Here is an 11,273-nt window from a genome sequence, read left to right as displayed (position 1 = left end):
ACATAGATTAAGGATTTGCTTTAGTTTTGGGTAAGCACAGTGAAAATCTCAATCCCTGAAATGAATGTATAATGAAAAATAGCACATTTGAGTGTCCTTGCATGCAGGTGTTTATTCTCATTCTGGCTGTTGCCTAATTAACATCCTGCCTTAAAAGCAGTTCTGTATAGATACCAAATAAAAAGATAAAAAAATATATAGCCACCTTTTTTACTCAACCTAAAGATGTGTAAGAAAAACATGGCAACAGAAATCTAACAATATATGCTAAGGGCTTGGAATATAATCTCACCTGTCCCCAAGGAAGTATTCCAACTGTTGGGAAAACTGACGTTTGATACTATTATTAAATTACTTATGTATCAAGTCAGTGTGTATGGTAAGAAGGAGTTGCTTTTATGGAATTTTTGGTGTTCCTGGAATAATTCTGCAAGTAGAGTTCTGATAGTAAGAGAAACAGTGTGACAGACACTGCAGAATGGTATAGGACAAAGTATGCCCCACACAAAAATCTAGCAGTTGGCAAATGGGGAGTGGGTGATGGAGGGCAAAGGCAGGATGGCAGTGACAGACTCTTAGTAAATGCATCAGCTGGGGTAAAGGCTATTCAGCACTTTTTTTTTTTTTTTTTTTTTTTTTTTTACTGACCCTCTATTTTTTCAGGTTCAAGATGCTAAAAACAGTTGAGCAAAGTCCAGGACTGATGTAAAAAGATGACGTTTTTTGAGGATGCAGGGACCGAAGATGTATATTTAGTTGGTATGAACATTTAAAAAGTCTTGGAAGAACATCATTAAGGGATCACCCAAGATTAAATTAGTTCTGATGAATTATTTAAACATCTAATCAACAAATGATGTAGTATAGGAGTACAAGTCCCTGTCACATAATTTGTGAAGCAAAAGTAACCCTTCACTGTGTCCAGTGTGAATATTTGACAGTACAGTAGTCAATCCTTCCACCTCTCCCCCGCTAATAATATTGGCAGATTGTAGCAGTCCTTATAGAAGCACTGCACAGAGGGAGTATGTAGCTACATAAGACTCTGTTCCCTGTTTACTACAGCAGATGAGAAAGGGGAAAGAAGTAGAAAGGTTAGTTACATTATTTTTAGGCTATTTTCCATCTTGATGAACTTCAACATAGAGTGATAGGCTAAATTTAGTGTAAGGGTCCTGACTGCAGTAGTTAGAATAGATGCTAAAGTCAGCTTAGCTGCAGTGTTGCTTGAACTGGAGGAACACTTCACTGTGTTGTAAGTGCTGGATAGTGGCATGTAGACTGGCTGTAGCTTTGCTCTGTGGTGTGTTTTCCCCTCTAGCTTCAGAGAAATCAGCAAAACAAACTTCCTGTAGCCTTTTGGAGAAATTATATATGTGGAAAAATGACCACCTGTGGTCATAGCTGAAGTAGCCAGAGTGATGCTGTAGAGAAGGCAGGTTGACAGTGCCTTTTTTCCCCAAGCATTACTTCAAAGGGTAATGAAAGGACAAATAGCCTGTGCTTGGTTCACCAGTTTAAGACCTGGGATACTTTAACAATCACTCACTTGCTACTCTGAATATCACCAGATTTCAAAGGCTCTTCTCAGAGCAAAATAAATTTCAACTTTCTTCAGTTAGCAAGGCATATAGTACTGTAATAATCTTTATTTGGCTTTCCTCTCATGCCAATTTCTGAATGGAAAAAGTTACTCTGAACAAGTGCCACCTTTTTATTTATGTTTTGTTATATAGGTCCTGCTTGCCTGGTTTGATGGTTCCATTCATAGCTATTTACAAGTGTGGATGTTTACCTAGAGTTTGATGTGACTCCTGCTGCTGTAAATTTGAATCTAAATGAAGGTTACTGAAATGTATTTTGACTTTAGATACCAGTCTGATTTACTGGCAGATTCTGGGGTCATTCCATACCCCCAGACACATTCATGCTTCACCTGCTCTGCGAGTATGTGTGAGGAACACACAGTCTCAAGTGGATAGGGGAAATATATCAACAAGCTCGTTGTTTCTTAATTTATCACCAACAAATAGGCAGTTAATGAACCCCAAATACCCCTTTGCTGTATATCCTGGCTGTCTTCTCCCCTTTGCAACAGAGCACAGCTAGTTTAAATGATGATATCGTACACACGGCCCACTCTTCCCAGCCATTCCCGTACTGCCTGACGAACACGGATATCAGTCACATGGCAGGTCAGCTGGCTGATACATGGGAACACTGCTGGCTGGAGCGCTGTGAAAGTTTGGTCTGGTAGAGCCTGAATCTGGTTGAGAACTGTCAGCACCATGTTCGTCCATGCCTATAAAATTGGATTAAAAAAAAAAACAAAAAAACTCTTCAGAATACCTTTCTATATAGAGAAGTCTATCAGATTAGACAGAAAAGGCATCTTGTCACTGCAGCTTCATGAAGAAGGCTCAGCAATACCAGCATATTAATTTATTGTTGACTGCACAATTCAGTACTGTATGTTGCTGTTTGACTTTGTATTTCATGTATCAAGATCACTCTTTATCACCTGTCATTTCATCCCACACCGAACAAAGATTTAATGCTTTTGCTGATTTGATTATTCAGATATACAAATAAGTTCCTATTTAGTAACAGAGCCCACTGTTTCTGCTTTGGAATTAACAAAAAGCTTATTAAATAAAAAAGCATTACACCAAGTACCCTCACATTTTCAAAAGTCCTCAGTAGGCTGGAGCCCATAGCAGTAAGCAGAGTTCATTGTTGGTTGTTTTTAGGAAAGTGCAGTTTTGGCCTCAATCACAGAAAAACTCTTGGAAGCTGTACTGGTATATACCTGATAACATCTTCCCATAAGATTGATTTTCTTTTGATGGAACAGAACAAGGTTTTACCAGTGCCAGCTGCTGAAATATTCAGTCCTCATCATGATGATTTACTTAGGTAAGGTAGACATCTTATGAAGAGACTTATTATTGTGATAAAAGCAACAGAAAAATACTTCAGATATATTTTAAATTATTGCCGTTATTAGCATCCTTTAAGTGTCCTACCTGTATCTGGGCCTCTGCATCCCTGACAGATATATTCAGGGAGCTGACTGTGGATCCTGAGCGTGGTCTCTTCTCTTGTCTTAGAATCTCTGGGCCAGCACTGAATGAATGCCTCATTTGACCTTGGTCTATAAGATGTTGTGGCCTCTGGAGTATGGGTGAGTCCTGCCCTCTGGAGCCCAGGAGCTCCCCTTTCTTTTCCACTTTGACCTCTTTGGTGAAGGATGTCATGGCCTGCTGCTGCTTTCTTTTTTTGTACTCTGTCATGAACTTAGAAATGGTTTTGTCAGTGGCTATGGTGTAGATCTTGTTGCCAGCACTCTCCCACCATTCTTTTTTCCTGTTTTGTTCTTTTTTCTCTGGTTTAGGACTTGAGAGTGGGGGTAGTAGCAGCATTTCTCCACTTCGTGGTGTTAGGCTGTCTCCCATTTGGTCCCTTATTTGACTCCGGTCATCTTCTGATGGAGTGTCCTTCCCAGACTGCCCTCCAGTTGATGGGGTGGAGGTTTCTGAATGAAAGGATGGTAAAATGAAGAATGGGTCGCCTTTGAACACTGGAGGCTCCTCTGTGTTATTCTCCAGGTCTAGGTGCATCTGGATATAGTTGTTGCACAGTTCCATGCAGAGCTTATGAAGCCGCTTGATCAGCCATCCCCAGTCTGCATTGCTGACAGGCTGTACACTCAGAGATGGTATTCGAGCCCTCCACTGTCTCTTCTCTTTTCCCCGAGGAGGACTGACCTGGGCAGTTTCTTCAAAAATGTCTTCATCTTCTGAAGAGCACTGTTGTGATGAGTCAGTGCTTCTCTCATCGTCCTCAAAGAGGATCTTCTTCACTTGCTCTGCAGTGATGTTCTCCTGGTTTGTCAGGATAGCACAAATCAAAGCATGGAAGTAAATATTGAAGCTCATTGCTGACTGGCGATACAGGTTGGCAGCTCCACTAATGCCAGACACTTTTTTTAGCAAGCACTTCAACCCGGGCCTGGTGTCAAACTCTCTGGCTGTTCTATAGGAGTCCAGCAGTAAGTCAAAGATGACAGCCAAGTTTTGCATGGAGATGTACCTGAGAAAACCAGCCAACTTGTTTTCTGGTACTTGTATTGTCATTTTCTCCTCTAGGTTAGAAGGGCCTTTAACAAATTCTTCCAGTAAGATGTCATATAAATTCTGGAGCAGTACTTGGTGTGACAGCAAGCTCACCACTATCGTCCTAAAAGGAATACTTGGTAAACCAAGTATAGGAAGGAAAAAGAAATATAATTGTATGTTACATTTTTACTACAAGTATGCCAGTATTTCATGTTTTAGAATCTAACATGAAGGATATGTGTTAAAGGCCAAAATTTTAGAGCCTTGTTACTAAGAATTGAACGAAGGTGAAGTTATCTAGAATGGTCTTTCAGCCTTCCTGGAAGGGATGATGCTTCCATGCGTTAAATAAAATAACTGACCATAGCAAAAGCATTAATGGAACTTTGCAGAGGCAGTATTAAAGAAAGCTCTATTGTGTATTTTATAGATATATAAAATATATATATCATACTATAGCTACAGGTACCCTCAGTATTTTCATACTGCTATAATTAAGGAATTTTTTAAACACAAATTATTCAGCACTTTTGCCCTTGGATCCTAAGTACATTTTCTATTTTTGCTGTTACTGAACTCAAAGCTAAGAATTGTTCTTAAAACTTCTCCACTGGCATTTCAGCAAACCTTAACTTCGCCATGACAAATTGAGGCTTAAGCTGGTTTGCCATTTGCTTTCCATTTCCAATAACATCAGTGGTATATCTCAAAAATAAAATGCAGAGAACCAACCAATAAAAAAAAAAACCTTCAAAATCATCAGCAGTGCAATGGAACATGCAAAGAAGCTTAAGTCCTGGTGAGTGTTTGCGCTTATGATTTCAACTTGACTACTGAGGTCTTAGCCCTGTTTCTTACATGCAATACTGGGTGATTCCCTCCTGCTGGATGTTGTGAGCAGTTCTAGATCTCGCTGATTTTATTTGCACAGGGAACATATGAATGGCAATCTCTCCCAGATGAAGTTTTCAGGTAATTCACTAATAAATAACATTGGCAGGCTTACAGGCAGGGGAGGTAAAGAAGTGGGTTGGATTATCGTTAAAGCAAAACATTGGCAGCTCACAAATTAAAAATTATAAACTGTGAAGCCCATCTTAAGTTAGTAATTATAAACAAGTCTGCATCAGATGAAAGCTGTGATATTTCAAATAGAGTAGATGCATTGTATGTACTTGTTCAGATTTAGGGAACTGGAAACTGTGAGGGATCACAGTTTAAGTAGCATTATTGCCAGGTGAGGAAAAGACTTTTCACTCTGCTTGTGATACTGAAGTTTTAAGTCTAAGTTAAAGTAAACTTTCAGGTAACATAAGATGCTCAATTTGAGACCTCTAAAAATCTTACTCTTTTGTTAATTGATTGGTAAAGTCAAACACATGGTCCTGATTTTAAAAAAAGAAAAAAAAAAACAAACCAAAACTAAAAAAGACAGTTCTGAGACTTTTGAGGGCCTGACATATATAGAAGCCATAGGTCAGAAAGAACAGTGCTTCTAGGGTTAGCTTATTTATGTCAGCTCGCTCACTTACTATAGCTGTAGCTGCCAGTGCTGATATGGTGGTTAAAATTAAGTCTTATTATCTGACAGCAGTACAATCTTGATGATTAACACATACACTGGAGCTCCTTGTGGGGAAGTAGCTTTCTGCTGTAAAAAAATCATTAAAGGCTCTGACTCAGAAAAGCTGTTAAGAGTGCATATAGAATTAAACGTGTACTTATTTCGAGAGACTAACCCCATTCCAAAAGCAGGAGCAGTATGAAGGAGATCTGCTTTTTTATAACAGCCATTAAGGCAACTTACAAGGACAATTTAAAGTACTACTCAATTTTAAAATGAACAACAAAACAACAATGACAAAAACCAAAAAACTAGAACAGAACTATAGGTGAAAACATGATGCCAAAGCTGGTTAAGGACACTATTTTCTTATTCTGACTACTTTTTAGGAGGAAGAGCTCCCTTACCCCAGCTTCCTGTGAAACGATGCAGCATCAGGGAAACAAAAGCAAAAGGGAAAAGAGAAAACTCCACTAAGGTTAAAGTAAAACTTCAAAGGCCACAGTTAACTAGCGTGCAAGACTGGCATATTACTGTGCTGCTAGCAAGTAATATGAAAAGCGGTGACACAGTCAACTTTTCAGTCCTGTTTTGGCAAAAAATGAGTATTGCTGGGTAATATTTCCCCATAAGGGAATATGCATTTGCAGTTAGACAAAGAGCAGTATGAGATCATTCAGAGTTTGTATTAATTGCAAGCTGTATTTATTTAAAGACTAACTTCTTGCTTGCATGGTCCTTCCTCCTGACCAACTGCAGAAGGGCCATCGCATTCTGACTCCTGGTTACAAAACTGAACTATTCAGTTTTGAATGAGAATGCCTGAAGTGGTCCAGAAGCAGGTTTGGTAGCTGGTATAAGACTGTTTTACATAATATATTAAATACCTTGCAATATAAACACAAACTCTGAATGTAGCACTAATTCTTGGCCCTGTGATACTATCATGGTTATTCAAACAACCAAGTGCAAGCGAAGAGAAATTTTCTTTGGCAGGATAAGACTAAGAGTCATGCAGACACGTGGTTTTCTGAGGTGGTAAAATATAAAAGATTTTCTTTAAAAATAAAAAGTGCCAAGCAAAAACAAAAGTTCCCTAGATTAGCATGTTGACAGCTTTACAGATTTTCATGTAGCCTCTTTATACTGCTCCAATTACCCATTAACCTATTTCAACCTTCTTAATCCAATAATACTGAATTTAAAAGACCAGTAAGTGTAGCAGAAATTATTTCGTCTGCTAGGTATCACTACAAATGTAACAGCACTTTGAAAGCTTTCTTCAAACTGGTATTTTTACACCTCTAAGAAAAAACATCTCAGTGCGAGAAAGTTTTCCTAATATTTCCCATGACAATTATTTTCCTAGTTTCAGCTACTTTCCTTTACTTTAAAGCTTTGTGTCACCTTCTTCAGGTATTTGCAACCTACCAACTCTTACTATCTATTAGAAGCTTTTTTTTTTTTTTAAGAGACCTGTAGAAAGGCACAGCCTCTGTTCCCATCTCTGCCAACCTGACAATAATTTTACCTTGTTTTTAACAACTCCTGAGAAGATATTTTACCTTCTCTGGGTATGCCCATTTGGTTTCTTATCTGGTGGCAGGTCAATGACGAGCACACATGACTGGGCATGTTCGAACCCCTCCTTGTTGCTAGGGGTCTTTGGGGAGCACTGAGTCTCCAGCATGAAGACCTAGAAAATGACAAATTACATAAAACAATTAGGTTTAGCATGTCTAATGGGTCCATGAAGGGCCTGACAGCAGAAGTTCATTAATTGTGAAAGATCTATGACAACTTTTTTTTTTTTCTTACAGTGATGAAAGGAAGCTACTACCTGTAAGTACCATGTATAGCAAAGACCTGCTTACACAGTTAGCCCATTCCTCATCGAAAGGTTTGTTATTGGAAGGATGGTTTTCAGCCACAAGGAGACAATGGACACTTAATTTGTAGTTACTTGGAAGGGAAGTAGGAAAACAACTCTCACTGCTGTAGCTTTGTTTCATAGCTTAGTTGATGTATCAAATCCTCGCTGAGAAGAACTCAGGCAATGCCTCTGAGGGGTGTCTCTTAGAGAAGCCTAACTGCTTCATTTCTTACTTTATGAGCTTTGCCTCTCTAGAAATTTAGTTTTAAAACACTTTTTCTGTTCAAACAATATCTGCCACTGCCATGTTGTTTGTGATCACAAATCCTGAACATCTGAGACATCTCAGATTTTCAAGCAGCATCAGGATATGATTAAGGATATGATTAAGTCAGAAGCTGACACCAAACATCTGTTGGCTCTTTTAATCCAGCTGCTTACCCGTGCAGAAACTGCCATATAATGACTCAGGTCATTAAGTCCAGTTTGCTGTATTTTAAGGAACTTGTTTCATACAAACACTTTCTCAAAATGAACAACATTCACTGTAGACAAAAGAACCCTGAGAAGGTTTTCTCCCAGACTACTTAGTTGATTAGCAGTTAGTGATGATTTTTAAATCATTAGTTCAATGTCATCGTTACCTTCTAATTCTTAATAACTTTCTTCTCTCCAATCTATACCCATGTACTTACAGACACACAAAAAAATGTATACTTCTCTTCAAACTTTGATTTGAGGAGTTGAACAAACCTAGTTTTTCTAGTGTAATATCACAGTGTCTGTTCTAATTTATTTTTCTTGCTTTTTTAATTAATCACTATTTAACAAAATAGTCAGAAATGCATATGATGTTCTAGATGAGTATTCATTGTGATGCCATTTCCCTTTTTCTGTCAGAAAGGTTTCCACTGATTTATGTTGGTATTGCCTTTTTTAAAGCTATACTACATAACAGGCTTGTAATCCTGATCAAATGCCTATGCATCTACCCCCAGCCAAGCCACTTAGAGGGTAAGTTTTAACGTTTTTGTTTCTAGTTTTCATTACTTTTTCTCACTACTGCTGTTAGATACATGATAGCCTAGTGATGAAGAAGTCTCATTTGATTTGCTCATAGGGTTTGAGGACAGCTGTGCTAAAAATGTACTCAAAGAAAAGCCCCAAGTTGAAAGGCTTCTCCAACTTTCACTGAAATATCAGTCTCTACCTGTTGTGCCATGGCTCTGATTCTCCAATATTCAGCCTCAGCACTCGGCGAGAGGGAGGGGGCTGCCACCTTCACTTCACAGGCGTCTCCACTAAAGCTTTCAGAACCACTGTGGAAATAGCCCAATAGGTTCTATAGAGAAACACAACATCAGACTTTCACTGTGCGTTAAATTAAATCAGTGATTGTAGAACTGTTGAACTTGTTCATCTTTAATACAAAATTCAGAGTGGGAGGGATCTCTCCCGGTTACTACCAATGGACCACCTGCTATTCAGTATTCAGTGTATGTGATGCAAATGCAAACTTATATAGTAGTGAACTAAAGGGAATTTTTTTTGTCACATGGTGGTGATTTGAAAAATAATCTATATGGAGCATGCAGCAACTGGAACAAGTAAGCAACTTTTTTTTCCTGTCTACTTTTAACCAATTCAGAAGAACTGGAACAAAAGGTAAGGATCTTCTGCTATCTTGCTGGTGGGGCAATTTAAAGTTATTAATCACTGTTGTCTGTAACATGCTTCAAAAAAAAAATCTGTCTCCATTGTTCATCCAATGCCTTTCACTGTGATTAAATAAATAAACAATAAAAACTAAAACATAATCTTATTTTCCAGCCTCTGTATCCAAAACCTTATGTATGCGTGTGTGCGTGTGCATGTGTGAGACAACTTGTCAAAAGTTAAAGTATAAATAGTTTTGACTGTCAGCAAAAAGGCAGTTTACCTTTACTGGCTCCAGAGTGGCAGAGAATGCATCCTGCAAGGCACAACATGCAAGCCTCCACATCTCTTCAGTAAAAACAGGACCTGCTGTCACTAATACATACCTAAAAGTAGGCACACAGGAAAACATTACCATAAGAAATAACTGAACAGTTCTCAGCTGAAATGGGAGAAGGTGGAAAACTAAAGAAAATGTCCTTTTAGTAGCTAGCTAATAACATTCAGTCTCCTAAGAATTAATAGTTGTTAGCCTGACCCATTTTTTTGATATAACGCTGAATTTCTGACTGCTTTTCCTTCAATTTTCTTCCTTAAACAGAATCACAGAATCACCCAGGTTGGAAGGGACCCCAAGGATCATGTAGTTCCAACCCCCCTGCCTGGCAGGGCCACCAAACATACACATTCAGATCAGGTTGCCCAGGACCCCGTCCAACCTGGCCTTAAACACGTCCAAGGACGGGGCATCCACAACCTCCCTGGGCAGCCCGTTCCAGGGCCTAACCACTCTCCTTGTAAAGAAAGAACAATCATCTCTCCTGAAGAACTATGTTCTGTAAGTATATAATGGAGTGTTTATTTTGACTGTGATTGCAATAAACTGAAGACTGTAAAGATATCCACTACGTTCAAAGACCTGTGAATTCCCACAGAAAGCCCCTTAATTATTTTTCCTAAGGATTAATTATCGACTAACTGTACATATGTATTGTGCAAATATTTTTACGGGAATGACAGACATAGCAATGTGCAAAACTACAGGTTCTAAAACAGACAGAAAACAGTTAAAAAAAAAAAAAAAAAAAAAAAAGGCTGATAAGTCTAAAATAGAGATATATTGCAGACTTCTGAGATGCTAGTCAACTTAGTCTGTCCACAAGTACTTTTTTTTTTTTTTTTTTTAAATATGCTAACAGATTGTTACCTGATACAAGAGCAGCCAACTCTGGAAATAATTTCTGTTGGTTCTGCTACACAGGCAACCAGCAACTTGAAAAGATCTTTTAGCATAGTATTGATCATATTTTCATAACCAATATCTGTAAGGAAAAGATACAAACTGGTTTTATTTAGCATCATTGCCTTTGCATTGCAATTAAAGACAGTCTTGACATGCTTACTGCAAATCAGAAACTTTGCAAAACCAATTCTTTTTATGTAGATATCATTAGAGTTCATGTTTTGAAACATGCATCACATCCTATTGAAATGAGAACTGTCCTTTTGAGGTTAATGATTTAAAATGTGTAGACTTCAGTTATACTAGAGAAATTCTGTTAGCTTCTGTTTCTGAATGTTCCTTAAGATTGAAGTCTCATTGTCTTCTTTTGGAAATGAACACTGTGATTATTTAATTTTGAAGTTAGCCCTTGTCTGAGCAACAGCATGGACTAAATAACCTCCACAAGTCCCTTTTCAAGTTTTATTTTTTCTATTTGTTAATAAAAAAGAAAACAAATTCTTAACCCTCCTCCTCTTGTTTTACACTTGAGCAACCAAAAAAGCAAAGAAATCACCTCCCCAGGTAGCTATTCAGTAACGTGCCATTAAACAACTATCAGGAGATTTGATAGTGTTAGGACATACCTGAGTGTATGAAGTTTTGAATGTGCTCCACTACGAGTTCACAGGAAAGGCCAATGGCATGCTTGAAATTAGCAGATGCCACATCCCAGTAAGAATGGTCACCATGGCTGCGATGGAGCCAAAGGGACATCGTAGGAAGAAGAAGATGTACAACCGCAAAAATGCCAAATCCTGGGCCTTAAAATAAACACAA

General features: G+C 38.3%; 1 protein-coding gene across 7 annotated transcripts in view; it reads right to left on the bottom strand.

Annotated features, from left to right (window-relative positions):
- Positions 1–614: 614 nt before the first annotated feature.
- Positions 615–11,273, bottom strand: part of ARFGEF3 (ARFGEF family member 3) — an 82,035-nt gene continuing 71,376 nt past the window's right edge. For 6 of the 7 annotated variants that reach the window (XM_048935427.1, XM_048935429.1, XM_048935428.1 and 3 more), the window contains 7 exons: positions 11,081–11,257; positions 10,419–10,533; positions 9,495–9,597; positions 8,766–8,897; positions 7,248–7,378; positions 3,027–4,251; positions 615–2,302 (listed from right to left, as the gene is read on the bottom strand). In XM_048935427.1, the coding sequence (XP_048791384.1) occupies positions 2,111–2,302; positions 3,027–4,251; positions 7,248–7,378; positions 8,766–8,897; positions 9,495–9,597; positions 10,419–10,533; positions 11,081–11,257 (2,075 nt within the window). In that variant the 3' untranslated portion in view covers positions 615–2,110. Of the gene's footprint in view, positions 2,303–3,026; positions 4,252–7,213; positions 7,379–8,765; positions 8,898–9,494; positions 9,598–10,418; positions 10,534–11,080; positions 11,258–11,273 lie in introns of those variants that run through there. The other variant, XM_048935434.1, reaches the window with a different exon arrangement.

Source organism: Lagopus muta, chromosome 2, assembly GCF_023343835.1.
Source record: "Lagopus muta isolate bLagMut1 chromosome 2, bLagMut1 primary, whole genome shotgun sequence".
NCBI lineage: Eukaryota > Metazoa > Chordata > Aves > Galliformes > Phasianidae > Lagopus > Lagopus muta.
Note: the sequence above shows the minus strand (reverse complement) of the source record. Positions and strands in the feature narration are given on the sequence as shown.